Raw genomic sequence first — 16,683 nt, 5'->3', positions numbered from 1 at the left:
GCGGTAGGGAGGTGCTATTTGATGATGATGATGATGATTTGAATGGTAGTTGATGGCGATGTTCTGTTTGCTGCGTTTTGTCGTGAGGCTGGTTGCTTGCTACCGTGATGAGCCAGAAATATTCACACCCAGGCTATAGCTAAGACTTTCAACATCTCGGCGTATTGTGTACCAGACCTAACCGATCAATATACACCAAACTTACACAACCTCCTCACACAACCTCCTCACAAGGACCTTCATGATCACGAGATGCCAGACGCACAAAAGCCCACCGATTCCTACGAACTCCCCTGACAATGAACCACAAATTCCTCCTCCTCTCCTCTCCTCTCCTCTCCTCTCCTCTCCTCTCCTCTCCTCTCCTCTCCTCTCCTCTCCTCTCCTCTCCTCTCCTCTCCTCTCCTCTCCTCTCCTCTCCTCTCCTCTCCTCTCCATGCACACCTTCCAAACAACACCGAGGGATGACGTTCTCGTTCCACCAGACCCGCTGCTGATGATGACCTTGACTCGAGGGAAGAAGAAGTCGCTCACCGCTTGCTGGCTCCTCCGTCCTGTCCCTCTGCCACTTACCTGTGTGCTTTCTGCTCGCGCAACGAGGAAGTAAACCTACCCTGACGACGCCATCCGCCAGACGACAACCGGAAAGCAGTTCCTACACATTCCCGCGGGTAATCCAGCCGGCCGTCGGGCATGAGCGCAAGAATTCTTCGCTGGGGAAGTTGCTGGCGCGTGTGGTAGTCGTGAGGAGGCGAGGTCTTGCTTTTTGCTGGGGAGTGAGGGTGAGGTAGTCATGCGATGCACGGCTCCGAGGTAGAAGGTCCCACAAAGGTAGTCGGTGTCGGAGTGGATGTTGCTCCCGTTGCTCGCGTCATCGCCGACTGGACTGGAAGGGAAGGGGACCAGAGTTGCCGTGGGTAGATTGGTTGGCCCCTTCCATGCCTGTCTATGTTCAGACAAGTGCGCAACGATGAGATATGGAAGGCGAGGAGCTGCTACCTGCATGATGGATGGAGGGCCCGTCCTGGAGAAAGTATGGTTGGGTGCCTTTTGTGTGGCTAGTCATTCTGTCCCCGGCGTGGATGTTCACGAGGATATGACGTTTCAGTGAGGAACGAACCATCACCTGACCGGAGGAACGAGACCGGAGCTTGGTTCTCAAGCAAGGCAAGTGCACAGCCGGCGGTCCAGGTCCAACTCGTCCATGTCCTTCTTGCTCTCGGGCGAGCTGATACCCGGGAAAGGTGCTGGGCAGGCGCCGCCGGAGGCGCCACACAGCGTGGGCTGCTCATCTTGTCTTCCCTATATTTGCGTTTTCCTCCTCTTCTTCGTACAACCAACTTTCATCAACCAGCTTCATCAACCAACTTTCATCAACCAGCTTCATCAACCAACTTTCATCAACCAACATCCATCAACCAACATCCATCACCAGCCCACATCGTTCTGTCCAACAATCATGCCATCTCTTTTTGACAACCGGGATGAGGAAAGCTCTGGGCCCATGCCTTATGGTTACAAGGTAACTTGCCGGGCTCTCCGCCGGGACAAGATTCGAGCCGCCAGATTCTTTCAAGACCAGCTGCGAAAAAGCATCAAGTTCCGGGACTGGTCTTTCACCCGAGAGCGGTTTGCTTGCTAGATACACACAGACCTCGGTGTCCTGCACCAATATGTGGATAGAATCAGAGCTTGCCCAAACATGGTGAGCAAGGAATCCGAGTTCAGCCAGGTGGTGCAATATCTTGAATTTTACGCTCTTGCGGTGAGGAAGTGTATGTTTTTTGTCTCCTCACAATAGGCCAATAACTGATTGAGAGACAGACCTAGAAGCCACACATGGCGATCCTGCGCTCCCCCCGACTCGGGAGTCCCCTAGCGATCTACTGAGAACACACATCATTCCGCCAAGCTACTTCGTCAATGATCAACCACCAAAATTCCAGGCCGGGCTCCTTAACCTCCTCCAAATGGCTGCTTTCCCCGCTCAGTTTGCGGGCAGGTATAGCCTTTTGAGAGAATACGCTCAACTCAATTTCAACACCAGTACGATGAATTGGGAGTTCTTCCACCTGCACGAAGACTGGAACCTGTTTGATCTGCCCCGAGACATGCAGACGCTGTGGAAAACCCATCGTTTCGCGCTGGAGTGTCTTGGTGAGACTGCCCGCTGTCCACGGAATCCCGCCATCGTTTTCGTCAAGCTTCGGCTTCACTGGTTACCGGAGGGCAGCTCTATGCCCAGTGACGCCGTCATTAACCTGGCTGACGAAGACATTCTGGAAATGATGAATCTGGAGCATTACGAGGAAGACACGTCTAGGTCTAAGGATGGGTTCGAGGTGATGTCGAAGCCTATATATCCTGATCATGAGGATGGGTTTGAGGACGATGGGTTTGAGGGTTTGCGGCCTCTATACAAGACGGGGGATGTCTATTGCCTGCCTGTACCGAGAGAACAAGTCCTAAGGGTCCAGCAGGCTTTTGACCTTCAATGGCATCTCAGAGAGGCTGGGTTCATGGCTGGAATCAAGTGTGCATGATGGGAGGCTTGATATCATATTAACGAGCGATTGAGAAAAGAAGACACTAGCGAAAAGTTACTTGTATGCTTCTGGCAAGAAGTGCAGGATTAGCTTGCACTTGTTATGACTTGAACATGATTTCGGTTTCTGCTTGCTACGATGACGTGGAATGGTGGAGTTCACACCACTGGAGCTGAGCCTCCCGTTGCACCACAAGACCACCATCAAGAACCCCAGCGAAAAAACGACATCTTGATAGCCAAGTTACATAGCATGACTATTTCCAAAAGAAAGGCACATTCACATCATCACCACCCTGCTACCCTACCTACCTAGTACAGCCTCCTCTCCACCTTGATCAGAACCACGCCCTCCGTCTCGACTCCCCTCCCATCCATCAGATGCACAAACCTATACCCCTCCCTCAACCTATCCAACCTCACGCACGCCCACGCGGCCAAGCTGTCCTTTCCAATCTCGTCATCCCTAACCAAGAACCTGACAAAGCTCAGCTCTGGCACCACGCCGGGGATGCCCTTGAAGACCAGTTCTTGCCCTTTCCAGTCAGGGTCGACGGTGCCCTTGAGGGACTTGGTCTTTGCCTTGTACTCCCCCTCCTTTTCCTTGCCGTCGTCGGGGATCGAGGAAGAAGCGGCGGCGGTTGTGCCGTGCCGCTCGCCGGGCTCCTCGACGTGGATCTCGACCTTGAGGTAAGGGCGGAAGCCCGAGGGTTTGGTGTCGCCCAGGGGGAGGGGTATGTCCTGCGCCGCGAGGACGGCGATGGCGAGGTCCATTGTGTAGTGCGTCACCGCGTTTGCTTGGGGGGCGGTACCGGCGGAGGAAGGGGTTGGGGGGAGGGGTTTGTGGGGGCGGTAACCTTCTGGCTTGAGAACATAGCCGTTTGTGCCTGCAAACATCCCCTCGTTTAGCATCATGCCTTCGTCCCAGTTTTGCCAGTTTAGTGCGACGACTTGGATCCCTTTGCGCCAAAAGACTGCCGGGTCGAGGTTTGACGATCGGATTCTTAGCCCTGAGGGGTAAGCCCGCATGAGGTAGCGGCGGTTGTGCTCAAACAGATCCTGGGCTGATTTGGCGTGGACTTCGGAGACGCCGGACTCGGAGAGGGAGAAGATGTGGGTCGGCATTGAGGCTTCCGGTTGGGTTAGGGATTTGAAGGAGACGCCGCGGGTGTAGATGCCCAGTTTTGAGAGGGCGTGGATGATCTTGGAGGGTTTTTTTGGTTTGGTGGTGGAGGGGTCGATGTTTTCGGGGGGGGTGTCGCTGCCGGAGGGGGAGGTGGAGGAGGCGGATGGGGGAGGGGTGTATTTGACCTTGACAAGGATTTTACCCTTCAAGTCGCCGGGGGCGGGGAGGCATGTGGCGTCTTCTTTTGGTTCGGGGAGGAGGAGGTCGCCCCAGGTTTCGGTCATGATGGCTACCATGGTGAGTTGCTGTTCGGGGCTGCAGTGGACCTCAAGGGAGACGATGAGGGGGGAGTCGGTTGTTTCGAAGGCTGTTTCGCGGATTGCGAGGCAGACTTCGCGGAAGGAGACTTCTTTGGTGAGGGTGTAGCCGTGGTAAACACGAGGTTCCTTGAGGGAGGGGGCGCGGTGGATGGTCGGGCCTGCTGGGCCGGAAGAGGTCGAGGTTGACCTGGTCAGGGGCGCGCCTGAGTCTGTGTTGGAACCTATTTTTGATGATGAGTTTGCAGTCTTCTTTTCCTTGTTTTTGTCCTTTGCAGAGGGAGGTGATGTGGGAGTGGGCGATTTGGTGGCAGTTTTGGTGATGGTGCTGGATCGGGGGGTGGTGATGGTGGAAGCAGTACTGATATGTTTGTCCAATTTCTTACCCAAAGACGTCTTTTCCAACTTGCTCGTCAGGGAGCTAGGAAGCTTGTCCTTGACCGAGCTCAGTCTCTTCTTGGACTTGGACGTGACCCATTCCTCGTCACTGCTACTGATGCTGGTATCGCTGTCGGAATCCGGCTCATCTCCATCCCAGACATCCACCTCGATGCATCTGCAACCTCTCTTCAAAACATTCCTGTACGCATCGGCGCTGGAGTCACTCGACAGCTGGTTTCCGGTCAAGTAGGTGTTGTGGCTGGAGCTGATGAAGTAGGCAGACAGGGGCCAAGAAAGGTCGACTTCCTCAGGGGGTGCAACGGCACTGGTCACTTCTGAAGTCATGTACTTGAGAAAAGTGACCAACTCCCAGTCCTTATCGTCAGCCAGTTCCAGGGCAAGTTCCGAGGGTGTATCGTGTTGAACCGTCTTCAGGAAAACAGCCGTCTGTTCGGGGGTCCAGCTGTCCTTGCCGTGGGCACTGTAGACCTTTCTGAGATGATCAAGGACATGAGGCTTGAGATCTCTCACTCGGTGCACGCGGCCAGAGACACCACCACCGGCTTGGTGTGCACCATCGGGAAGATGTTCGTATGCTGCCGCCATATTGTGTCACTCTGTAAAGAGCTCAAGCAAACAGCCGATAGAAAGCAAGTGTGTAAGTAAAAGGGGGCGAAAAACAAACAGGTTAGGTTCGTTCCCAAGAGACAAGTTTTGCAAATGTTTTTTCCAGTGAGGTACCCAAGAAGCAGAGCAGCTGAAGTGAGTGAGAAGCCGCCAAGAGGCAAAGCAAAAGGCCAAGAATCGGGTCTTGATAAGGCCTCCAACAACAGCTGTGTTGACCTCTTAAAATATCTCACAAAATAATAGCGAGCTGCCTCCTTGGAGCAACAGTGAGGCAGCTCCCAAGCACAACCCCGCCATTGGCAAGCTCCCCCGTGGGGTGTGCCAATGTGGTCATTACGTTTCACTAAGACCCCGCTCCACTTGCAGCTTTCAGCTGTGAACTGGGCTTTTTCAGATAGAGAGAAAGGATCATGCTGTAACCTGCAGGATGGCTTATCCCGAGATACAAATCACAGGTGAAAAAGACAAAGTACAAAGCATTGCCTTCGGCTAACTGCTGACTGCGTCATCTCTGCTCATTCCCGCCGTCTTGTGGCCATCGGGGAAGCTGACTGCATGACATGGTCGTCAAAAGTGTGGCCACATGCAATTCAGGGGGTAGGGGGAGGGTGACCTTCAAGGTGCTCGGCTCAACCCATCCCACGTGGACTTGGACTTAGACTTTCAGCCTCAACTTCGTTCTTTCTTGATCTACTATCTACTATCTACTCCATCCCACCCCCGGGCAACTCCTCCAACCACCCATCCAAATCCTCCTTCACCTTCCTCTGAATCGAGCACTTGTTCGCATTGACAATACTCTGGCTCTTCAGTGTCGGACAGTTCAGCCTGTCCTGAATCAAATCACTATTGCAGTTCGCATCCATCGCCCGCTGCAGCGCATCCCCCTTCCACCCAAAGATGTAATCCCCGTGGTTGCCATACCCAGTCTTGTCACCAAACGACCACACAAACGGCTGCGACCCATCCGCTGGCCAGAGCGCCTTGTTGTTGAACGGCCGGGTGTCCCAGTATGTCTCATAAAACACCTCGGGGATCTTGATGGGGTGGGTAGAGGGGCAGTTCCGGTTGACGGGGTAGGCAACGTGGCTTTGGTGGTCGGGGGAGTCGGTGTTTTTGCCGTCCCAACAGGTAGGGAAGCGGACGGTGACCATGATTCCTCCTGCGCAGGTGTCGGTGGGGAAGTCATATCGATATCCTGAGCGCGTCATTGGGGAGGCGAGGCAGGTGAACTGCAGGGCTGGGTTGGTGCGGGCTTGGGCTTGGGTGCGGAAGGCGGGGTTGCCTACTACCATGCGGAAGCCGGGTTTGAAGGCTGTGACGGGGCCATTGGAGATGTAGTAGACTGTTTGGCCTCCGTTGGATGCCGAATAGCCCAGGCCGTTACCGATGGTGTTGACACGCTTATAGGTGCCGTTTCGTGCTTTGAAGAAGAGCACGGCGGTCCAGTAGTTGGAGAAGTCTTCGGTGAACTGGCAGGAGGTGCAGGTCGAGGATTCGGAGATGTCGTTGACATTGGGGTCCATAGTGACGTTGAATGAGTTTCCACCGACGATTTGATGAAGATGGGGAGACGGGACTTGGCCGGGGTTGACGAGAGGGTCGAGACGGTCGACGACGAGCTGGGAGCAGGAGAATCGGAGCATGGCTGCCCGTGCGCCTGTCAAGGGCACGATGGCCGCTGTGAGAACATTGGTCCAGTGCATGGTGGGTAAAGTATGGTCGCTGGCGTTCCTCTCTCGTTGGGCTCACTCGATACTCCTGAGTATGGATCAGACCAGGCAAGAGACTATATGACTAGGACACAGAAACCTCTGCCATTTAAATATACAATGAGCTCGACTTTGACAGTGTCGATCGAGACCGCGTCCTCCCAAAAATCAAGTACCGACCTTTTGTCAGCCAGCCATGTACCCCGTTCCAAGGTTTGCTCATCAAGTCAACCATTCCGTTAATAACAACCACTTAGAATAGTGACATGGTATTGGATATGTGCCCTGTGCATGCTTTGTGGAGTACATCGGCAGTCAAAGTCTTCGCTTGTAATGCAGCACCAAATATATTAGGCTGTTGTTACTTCCCGCTCCCGTTACCTTCAAGGCCGTATAGGGCCAAGGCGGGCTGTCAAGATCCCAATCGGGTGTTTTCTGATTGACGGGAAAATCATATCGAGCACGTGGAACGAGTTCAATCTATTCAATAAAGGTCAACAACAGAGTTGTTGGGAGTACGAGGTCAACTTACCAGTAGTTCTGATGAAGAGTCATGACACGGCGTGCTTTTCTGTCTACACACCATCCGTGAATTATAACCTCCACTGTTTAAATAACGCCTTGTTGAATGTTTGAACCTGGCAGTCCATGATTTGGATTCGCTTTGATTTACCGCATATTGGTTCGCCAATTCTACTCTGGTGACTTTGATGGAGAGAGATGAGGTCGCCACGAAGGAGCCAACCACCGAGAACAAAGTTTGGACGAAAATGAATCTCGGATATCTTTAGCTGAATATATGGTAAGTCTTACGTCTGATTACCTATGTATCAATATGCTCTCGGCTCGATTTCAATGATATGGGCACCCAAAACTTGGCTTCACCATGTTATCATTCCTAGACAGGCGAAGAATATAGGAAGACAACGAATAATTCTCTGAGTTTAGCTTATGAAAGATGATGTCAGGGCTCCCATTGCCTGCCGGGATAGCTTATCGTCAGCCGATAAGCAGTTGTGGCTGGTGAAGCTCCACTTTAATTGATGGTTGACATCTCTCGCGCGTCCTCAGTTTGCGACAATGCGACAACACCACCCAACTTCCACTTCCAGTCCCTTTTCACGGCACCACAGGACACAATGAGCAAACCAGTTATCTCCTTCGGCCTCAAAAAATCCGGCCCCACCTCCAAAAAACCCACCCTCCCCGCGCGCAAAAAGCCAGCCCCCTTCGGCGGCCTAGGCGACGACGACGACGACGACAACGAAGCTCCCCAAACCTCAGTATCAATCACCGAAATCGACGGCTTCGACACCCCCTCATCAATAAATAACGACAACTACTCCGACTCACGAAAAAGACACAAAAAATCCTCCAAACCCCCTTCCGCCCCCCCAAGCAAAACCCCATCATCCAAAACCCTCCAACCAACAGGGGAATTCACCGACCTCTCCAGCGCCCTAGCCTCCCGAAAATACGCCAAAGAAGCTGAGTCCGCTGACCCTTCAATCTACGACTATGATGCCGTCTACGACTCCTTCAAGGCTGCCAAAAAGCCCAAGTCAGAAGACGAGGCAGCCGCGGAGAAGAAACCAAAGTATTTCTCTGCTCTCCAACAAGCAGCCTCGCAAAGAGAAAGGGATAGGCAAATAGCGGAGGAAAAGCGCCTAAAACGAGAACGGGAGGCAGAGGGGGAGGAGTTTGCTGATAAAGAAAAGTTCGTCACCGAGGCGTATAAGCGGCAGCAGGAGGAGAATAGGCGGTTGGAAGAGGAGGAGAAGAGGAGGGAGGAGGAAGAGGCCAAAAAGAATAAGGGGAAGGGGATGACGGATTTTTATAAAAAGATGCTGGAGCAGAAGGAGCAGGAGCATGCGGCTATTGTTTTGGCGGCGCAAAATGCAGCGAAAAAGCCAGATGGTGAAGCTGAAGCTGGGCCAAAAGAGGAGGAGGAAAAGAGCGCGACTGAGAGGGCTAGGGAGATTAATGCGCAGGGTGGGAATGTGTTGATTAATGATGATGGGGAGGTGGTGGATAAGAGGCAGTTGCTGAAGGGGGGATTGAATGTGGCGCCAAAGAAGAAGGCGGAGGTACAGCAGGAGAAGGCGAGGCAACAGGAGAAGGCGAAGAGCAATGGCCCAAGCCAGGGAAGTAGGGGCGTTTATGCACCTGGTGGGAAACAAGCTATGCGGGAGAGGCAGACGAGGATGCTGGAAGCGCAGCTTGAGGAGACGCTTAAGCGGTCGAGGCAGGAAGAGGCGGAGGAGACGGCCAAGATTGAGCTTGCGACAAAGAGCAGGAAGACGGAGGCGGATGTGTCGAGCGCGAAGGAGAGGTATCTTGCGAGAAAGAGAGCTGCGGAGGAAGCCAAGAAAAAAGAGCCATGAAATACTTGCATGGCTTTTGGGGTGGAGGACGACGGACCGCAATAATAAGATTCATCTGTTGCACCTCAGCCATTTGGGTATCTGTATTCATATACAACTCTGCCCCTCCCTGCCCGTTGCTCTATGCCAATATCGTACAACATAGTATCATTACATGTCCCAAGCCAATGATTTAGTGGTTGCCCTCAGCCCCTTGCCGTAACCTCCGGATGTAGGTGCCGTTGACCTCGTTCCAGGACGCAATGTACTTCTCGACGCAGTAGGACATGCAGGTCTTTTCGCTCGAGGAGAGGGAGGTGCCGGGCTTGGGAACGCACTTCTCGAAACAGCTGCCGGTGATACCCTGGAAAACAAAACATGTTAGGAACTGGGATCAATTGTGAGAGAGGCGCGAGGTACCTCGATAAGAGCACGGGCGTTGGCTGTGTTGGTCTCTTGGAGAGTGGCCTGCACGATGGCTTTCTTGACACCTTCGGAATCCATTGTGCGAGGTTTTTTTTTTTTTTTTGCGGATTGAGGTTTCTGTGTTTTGAGGCGTTTGAATTCAGTTGGTAACAAATAAATGGACCGGATTTGGGGGACGTCGATCGAGGTTAGGACTGGAGATGCATGCGACTTCAAAGGCCTCGAAAAAGTCCAAGCATGCAGGTGAGGTGTGGCGTATGCTGGAGCTCTGTTGTGGCTGACCCTGCCTGGAATCTTTGGTGGATGCAGCGATTTGATATGGTCTGTGCTTTCCCTGTTCCTCTGGGCAAGCCATCCTGGGCTTCCTTTCAGCAATCAAACACCTTGTTGACCATCACTCGTCGACTACTTCATCAAGACATTGTTTTTGCACTGCCTTTCATCCGGCCAGACTTGAAGTGAACCCATTTCAGCAAGATACAATCGCTATCATGCTGAGCACCATCAGAAGCCGACTCCTTGGCAAAGGCACAGCCAATGCTGACATATGGAGTATCATCGCAACCTGAACCAATGGTCTGCCACGCCCACATCGCTCCTCTATCTCACGATTTCTCCTTGACAGAACATTAGTCCAGCTCCAGCAAGAGCTACTCGATATGGGTGAAGCCATTAATTATGACGACTACACAGTGGCATGGATGTGCTTCGATGAGCTCGTTGAGACAGCACTTCTGTTTATGCTCGACGAGGAGCATGGCACAATTCGAAGCTCGCGCTCAAAGCTTAAAGATGTTATCCAGCAGTTCATATTCGGCAGAGCATCCGAGCTCGGCTTTGTTGTTTACTTTCGGCACCCCAATCTAAGCAACGACCAGTCCTCTATGTTCGACTTGAAATCGTGGGTTCCCGCAACTTGAACTGGTCGTTATTATCACCATCGAGGACGACTTACCTGACCGAGTCAATGAGTCAGTTATTCGTAAGGGAGATGTTGTGGTTAGCAACCTCTCTGACGACGGCAGTTTGGAATACTTGCGTGGAGGCCCATTGGATGAATCCCTTAGGAGAATCGACACTCACGCTGAGCCGTTTGGTATCTATCAACACTCATGTTGCGAGCCGGGCAACCCTGGGCCGCAAGTCATTATCACCCCTAACACTAAAGGCTTCGGGATGTCACAATTTGGTGATGGCACTCTTCAGGGGTTGGTGTGGGTGATTGGACACCTTCCCTCACTTCTAATTCAAGGCGTCACGGACAATTGCAAGGCCGACGACTCACTGGGTTATCCTGCGGCCACAGTTGCAGCTTGTGCGAGACAGATAACCACTGAGCTATTTGCCTCAAAACAACTGCTGCCAACGTTGATTCCCATCGTCACCTGTGTTCTGTGAGTTCATGCTGATGCTTTGCAAGCTTCCCTAGTCGTTGTTGCAACAGGAGAATCGAAGACACTCTATACTTCGGGGCATCTGGATGGCTTACACCAAGTGATTTCACTACACGCCATCCCGCCTATATCAAACAACGATTTCCCGGGACCTGGTTATCGGTGCTATCCTCTGAAAAGTATCGTTCATGGTTACTCAGTCCGAATCGCAACATCTTAGTTTGCACAGGCAAAGAAGGAATTGGCAAAACAATTATGGCATCGACTATCATCCAAACCCTACAAGACAGATTCCGCGAAGATACCACGACAGGAGTCGCGTACGTCTATTTGGGTGACCTTCCCACCGAGCAAGGTCTACCACCTATCATCTTGAGTTTATTCCAGCAACTAGCGCAGAGCCTGTCAGATGTCCACACAACATTGATTGCCACGCATGCCCATTTACCAGCCGCTGATGATCTCGCCGCCATCCTCCAAGGCCTGGATTGGGTTGTTGCAAGATTTTCACGATTGTGGATCATCTTGGACGGCATCAACCATTGCCCGCCAGATATCCAAAGCGAATTATTCAAGAAGATGCTTAAACTCCAGGAAAACCACGGCCTCAAGCTGTTACTCACCACATCATAGCCTATTCCCGAGGCTTTCAAGCGACGGAAAGGCGTCTTGCATCTGATGATACGAGCCAGACATAAAGATCTTGCCCGATATGTGACAGCAAATCTTTTTCGTTTGTCGTTTACCCGCCAGAGAGACAGAGAACTCACGAATCGAGTCATCAATGAGCTCCTTCTTCTGTGGTCAGATCAGAGGTGAGTAACGAGGATAGTGGTGAGGTGCCATGCCGTGGTAGTCATCATCCACACAATCATCGATCATAACCAACTGTTGTCATCTGATAGTTTCCAATTAGTCAAAACACATCTGGATGTACTGACAGGTACAGTGCCCCCAAGCACGTTCCTTTGTCAACCGGCTTCCTCTCTCTCTACATTAGAGACTCGTGGCCTGGTTGTGGCGGCATCTACAAACAACCAGACCACTGTCACAGCCTTCTTGAACCATGGCGTGGATGTCAACACCACCAACAGCCTCGGCAACGCACCTCTTGCTTGGGCTGCTGAAGCAGGGTATGAGGCCCTTGTTGACATGTTGCTGAGCAATAATCAAATAGCTGTTAACCGTCGAAATCACGCCGGCCACACCGCCCTTTCACTCACCGCAAGCCGAGGGCATGTCACAACTGTTGAGAAATTTCAATTGCACGGTGCAAACCGCAACTTGAATGGTGCCCTTGAGCATGCCGCAAAAGGTGGACATACCGTAGTGGTGAAGTTGTTGTTGACCAGTAAACTCCATGGTCTGAACTTGAGGGTCGGGCGCTCGGGATCTTTATGGCATGAGAGCCTTTCGACTTATGACCCATACGCCAATCTTGTATCGGTCGCTGTTGAAGGGGGACATGTGCAGCTTGTCAGTTTTCTGCTCGCACAGGACGATATAGACAAGGCTGTCAAGTCTCCCCAATATGGCCAAGACATGGACATGTTGACCTACGCGATTCAAAGGCGCCATGACGAAGTCGCCGAACTGCTATTCAGGCAGGCCGAGATGGGTTTATTAGACCCGATAGCCTCCCAAAACGCTGTGCGGGACCTTCTGCTTCGGGCTGCCAAGGCTGGATGCGCGAGAGTTCTTCGATTGCTCCTGTCAAAATATCTTGCCGACCCAAATCATGAGCCTATTAGCTTTTCCGAACTTTTGGCTAGTAGTGATGCATCAGCCACATGCCTGTTGATGCAGATCGAAGGCGTAGACCCGAACTACACGGACGAAGAGGGCTGGACAGCACTAATTGTTGCAGCAATGGTTGAAAACGAGAAGGCTGTGGATATTCTCCTAGAAGACCCGACACTGGATCCCAATCATCGAGACCAAACAGGGCGGACAGCACTGGCCTGGGTGGCACTGAGAAGCCATCGATCGATACTGGCAAGGCTGCTCGCGATGGAGAGCATTGATGCTGACATCGTGGATGTCAATGGGAAAACGCCTCTCCTAGAATTATGCACCTGCCTTGACAATTGGAATAGCGGAGCAGAAAGCGAAGCAGTTATTCGTCAGCTCCTTGCTTCTGGTCGAGTCAACATTAACGCAAGGGACAGCGAAGGGAGAACGGCTGTAATGATGGTGGGGAAAAGTGCCACTGAAGCCCTTTTCCAGCTGTTTCTTTCTCAGCCAGGTATAGAACTTGAAGCGGAAGACGAGAACAGGGCAAATGTGTTGCTACACGCCGGCATTGGGGAAAACTGGAGGGTGGTGGAAATATTGCTGGAGCTGGGCCGGCTTGACTTGAACTGCAAAATATCGGATGAAGCGCCTCACGAATTACGTCTCCACGGGCAAACAATCTTTAGCATGGCGATAGCACACGGGCCGGAAGGTGTCAGGGAGAGGCTCTTCATGGAAAATGACATCGATGTCAACACCCAAGACAGAAGTGGTAACACGTTGCTGAAGCTGGCAACGGAATATGGGCATGCGAGCATTGTTGACAGGATCCTTGGCATTGAGGGGGTGAATCCCAATATCACTGCTCATGCTGGAGAAACAGCCCTCATGGCCGCCATCAATGGCCTGTCCGAAGAAATGGCAGACACCTTGTTGAAACACAAGTCGATTGACCCAGAGAAACGCAATCCTCACGGACGGACGCCGCTTTCTTTGGCAGCGGAGCGAGGTTTGCTACAAACCGCCAGGCGGCTTCTCAGCTTTGACCAAGTCAACCCTGATTCCAGAGATAACGACGGTCGAAGCCCGCTGTCCTGGACTATCTCGCCATCTTGGAACCTAAGGCCTCAAGACACGGCGGCTAGTCAAAAAAAGGTGGCGCAAGAATTGCTCGAAACTGGCCAGGCCGATCTCAATGCCGAGGATACCGAAGGATATACTCTGGTGGAACGAGCAATTGATGATTCTCGTGGGGATGATATTCTGGAATTGCTTCTGGCCAGAGAAGACGTCAACCTCGATCGCGCGGACAAGCAGGGTCGGGACTTTCTCAAGATGGTTCTGGATCGAAGAGAGCCTGTTCTGTCACGGAAGATCTGTGAAATACTTGGTGTTTGCTATGAGGATCTTGAAATTCTCGACAATCCTCCTGTCACACACGCGTCAGAAGACACCTCGAGCGAAGACGAGGACCGAGTGGTAATGGCAATGAAGTGGGGCAGGGGTCTGACTGGCTGTCGACTGGAGCTGGGAGTACAGCGCGAAGCTGACTATGATGGCGACCGCGTGGAGGAATGGAGTCTCTGCAAGAGATGCGATACCATCAACCTCGATGAGGCCTTTTCTCGACGATCGAGCTCATACTGGGGCAATCTAATCGCGAAGTTTGACGAGCTGCCATCAGAGAAAAGTCAGCAGTCATGTGGACTCTGCAGACTGATAGCCAGCGTGCACCCGACCCCCTCTGCGGATTCCAATATGGCAGAAGAGCAGGACCAGTTCGAACTACGAGCGTTTTCTGGCCTCCTCATTTGGCTGTGCGAAGGCTCGGAACACTTTTACTCGAATTTGCCAGAAAACTTGATCGACACCCTGTTCCTTGCAGTTGTCACCAGCAGCGGCATGAAATCTGATGGTTACCCCGATCAGCAAAACCTGAGCGACATCAACGGCTCAGAAACCTTTGAGCCCGTGATATGTTCGGGTTTTATAGCCCGCGTTGGCTCAAACTGGTTCTATAGAGGGCGGGCTCTCTCAGTCAAACACGTGCCATTTAATGAGGTGGATTTCGGGCAGATCAAGAGCTGGATCGCAGATTGCACTGGGAACCATTCAGACGCTGTCTGCAACCCAACGCTGGTTCGTGAAATCCCACACTTTCGGCTTATTCACTGCGCGACGAGGGAAATCGTCCATATAGATACAGCGCCGCCGCCACACACCGCCTTGAGTTACGTCTGGGGTGCCGTCCAAGATGGTCCGCAGAACCATCATAGTCTTGCCGGCCTCAAAATAGAAACAGTCGTCGAGGATGCGATCAAGGTTACTCTCGCTCTAGGCTACGAGTATCTCTGGGTAGATCGATATTGCGTTGACCAGACGCCCGGATCGGTCAAAGACGAGCAGCTACGGCACATGAACTTTGTATACCATGGTGCGGAGGTCACCATCATCGATGCAGCAGGAGAAGAGTCATTCTTTGGCCTACCGGGTGTGAGCCAACGATTTCGAAAACGGCCGCTGGCGATAAAAGTGCAGGGACACATCCTGACTACCATCCCTCCTGAGCCGAGCCGTGAAATAAAGTCGTCTAAGTGGGCCACTCGGGGTGGACCTACCAGGAGGGATTACTTTCTCGGCGCCGTCTATTCTTTACGCAGCACGAGGTGTCATTTGAGTGCGGTGGCATACTTGCCAGAGAGGCCATCACCATGCCCCCTATACTAAGCAAGTTCTTAACTCGGCTACGCAACACTCGAAACAATAGGGATCGCCTCCAGCCCAGCTCATGGCTCTTCCCCTTGGGTGGTGTCACCAACATGGAGGAAGACGACTTGGGGGGGCATCAACGACTATCGGAGTACGCACCACGGCAACTGACGTATGAGCTCGATGCTTTGAATGCGATGCTGGGGGTTCTTCAGTTGTATTTGTCGTTGCCGCAACCGGCTTATCACCTCTGTGGCATTCTTATTGTTCCACAGACGCATAAATATGACTGGTCTCCGGGTGGCCCGTCTGTGTACGTGGATGTTGACCCTAATACTGTGGCGGCGAATCTGGCGGGGTTTGTTTATGGTTTGCTGTGGACTTGTCGTCAGCCGGGGACACGACGGGGAGGATTCCCTAGCTGGTCGTGGACTGGGTGGACGGGCACGGCAAAGTTTGAAGGGCCACGGCGTCAGTGGGATAGTTTGGTTGATGTGTCGATTGTGGAAGAGGGGAAGAAAGGGCTGCTTTCGTGGGGGTGTTATTTTGGTCTTGGTGATTGGGAGAAGAGGTATCGGTTTGGGCATCATCATGTTGTGGAAGTGGAAGGTTATGTGGGGTATGTCACTTTGCGGGAGGATACGCGGTATAAATGGTTGGATGGGTTTATTGCTACTATGGAGGTTGGTGATGAGTGGACGGATGGGGGTTTTGTTTTGACCAAGAGATGTGATGATGAGGGGGGTGAAGGGGAGATTTGTAAGAGGTTGCTGAAGGAGACGTGGATGGCGGTGGTGATGACGAGCAATCATGTTTTGGTTGTTGAGCAACAGGTGAGTGGGCTCTGGGAGAGGATGGGGGTTGCGGAGATGTGGGTAGGTCGTTGGAGTGGGCCTCAACCGGATGGTGGGGAGGGCTTAGAGAGGAGGAGGTTGTTGCTTGGGTAGAGGGAAGATAGGGGGTAGGATGGGGTCGAGAGATGATGGGACTGTTCAGGGATATATATATGCTACGGTCTGGTATGGCATCAATCAGAACTTGAGCTGTATCACCAATCCAGGTTTTGAGGGAACAGTGGACAAGGCCATGTTGTTATTTCCCCGAGACATTTGGACTAATTTTTCGGTCTCTCGTCTAGCCTTTATGGCGTCTCGATTTTGTAGAAGGTACATATATCAATTTCAAGTCCACTCTATTACCAAGCCCCTATCGTGGGTGGCATCTGGAGGGGATAAGTCTGTACAGAATATTGCTATATCTTCTGCATAATCAACGTGATTTATTGGTCAGCTGACCCAAGGGCTCGTGCATTTCGAAGCTGAAGCGGCTCCACCCGTCGCCCAACAGGG

At 52.4% G+C, this 16,683-nt stretch overlaps 7 protein-coding genes across 7 annotated transcripts; 4 read left to right on the top strand and 3 right to left on the bottom strand.

Annotated features, from left to right (window-relative positions):
• Positions 1-1,387: 1,387 nt before the first annotated feature.
• Positions 1,388-2,584, top strand: QC761_708970 (uncharacterized protein). The gene is made up of 2 exons (XM_062882444.1): positions 1,388-1,775; positions 1,825-2,584. Exons 1-2 carry the CDS (start codon positions 1,703-1,705, stop codon positions 2,541-2,543), a joined length of 792 nt encoding a protein of 263 aa, XP_062728489.1. The 5' UTR covers positions 1,388-1,702; the 3' UTR covers positions 2,544-2,584.
• Positions 2,585-2,587: 3 nt separating this feature from the next.
• QC761_708960 (uncharacterized protein) lies at positions 2,588-5,432 on the bottom strand. The gene is made up of 2 exons (XM_062882443.1): positions 4,375-5,432; positions 2,588-4,212 (listed from the first exon to the last, which is right to left on the bottom strand). The coding sequence occupies exons 1-2, from the start codon at positions 4,973-4,975 to the stop codon at positions 2,858-2,860; spliced, it is 1,956 nt and encodes a 651-aa protein (XP_062728488.1). The 5' UTR covers positions 4,976-5,432; the 3' UTR covers positions 2,588-2,857.
• Positions 5,433-5,700: 268 nt separating this feature from the next.
• Positions 5,701-6,702, bottom strand: QC761_708950 (uncharacterized protein; the record flags this gene model as incomplete). Its single annotated transcript, XM_062882442.1, has 1 exon — positions 5,701-6,702. One exon carries the CDS (start codon positions 6,700-6,702, stop codon positions 5,701-5,703), a length of 1,002 nt encoding a protein of 333 aa, XP_062728487.1.
• Positions 6,703-7,751: 1,049 nt separating this feature from the next.
• Positions 7,752-9,092, top strand: QC761_708940 (uncharacterized protein; the record flags this gene model as incomplete). Its single annotated transcript, XM_062882441.1, has 1 exon — positions 7,752-9,092. One exon carries the CDS (start codon positions 7,752-7,754, stop codon positions 9,090-9,092), a length of 1,341 nt encoding a protein of 446 aa, XP_062728486.1.
• A 70-nt stretch (positions 9,093-9,162) lies between these two features.
• TIM13 (protein translocase subunit) lies at positions 9,163-9,748 on the bottom strand. Its single transcript, XM_062882440.1, has 2 exons — positions 9,492-9,748; positions 9,163-9,435 (listed from the first exon to the last, which is right to left on the bottom strand). The coding sequence occupies exons 1-2, from the start codon at positions 9,573-9,575 to the stop codon at positions 9,265-9,267; spliced, it is 255 nt and encodes an 84-aa protein (XP_062728485.1). The 5' UTR covers positions 9,576-9,748; the 3' UTR covers positions 9,163-9,264.
• Positions 9,749-10,156: 408 nt separating this feature from the next.
• Positions 10,157-11,524, top strand: QC761_0108950 (uncharacterized protein; the record flags this gene model as incomplete). The annotated part of the gene is made up of 3 exons (XM_062873202.1): positions 10,157-10,402; positions 10,443-10,864; positions 10,942-11,524. 3 exons carry the CDS (start codon positions 10,157-10,159, stop codon positions 11,522-11,524), a joined length of 1,251 nt encoding a protein of 416 aa, XP_062728484.1.
• Positions 11,525-11,569: 45 nt separating this feature from the next.
• Positions 11,570-16,281, top strand: QC761_0108940 (uncharacterized protein; the record flags this gene model as incomplete). The annotated part of the gene is given in 3 exon segments (XM_062873201.1): positions 11,570-11,706; positions 11,797-15,268; positions 15,286-16,281. 3 exon segments carry the CDS (start codon positions 11,570-11,572, stop codon positions 16,279-16,281), a joined length of 4,605 nt encoding a protein of 1,534 aa, XP_062728483.1.
• Positions 16,282-16,683: the final 402 nt, after the last annotated feature.

This window comes from Podospora bellae-mahoneyi, chromosome 7 (assembly GCF_035222275.1).
Source record: "Podospora bellae-mahoneyi strain CBS 112042 chromosome 7, whole genome shotgun sequence".
NCBI classification, from domain to species: Eukaryota; Fungi; Ascomycota; class Sordariomycetes; order Sordariales; family Podosporaceae; genus Podospora; species Podospora bellae-mahoneyi.
The sequence above is the reverse complement of the archived record's forward strand: the minus strand, read 5'-3'. Positions and strand labels throughout refer to the sequence as shown.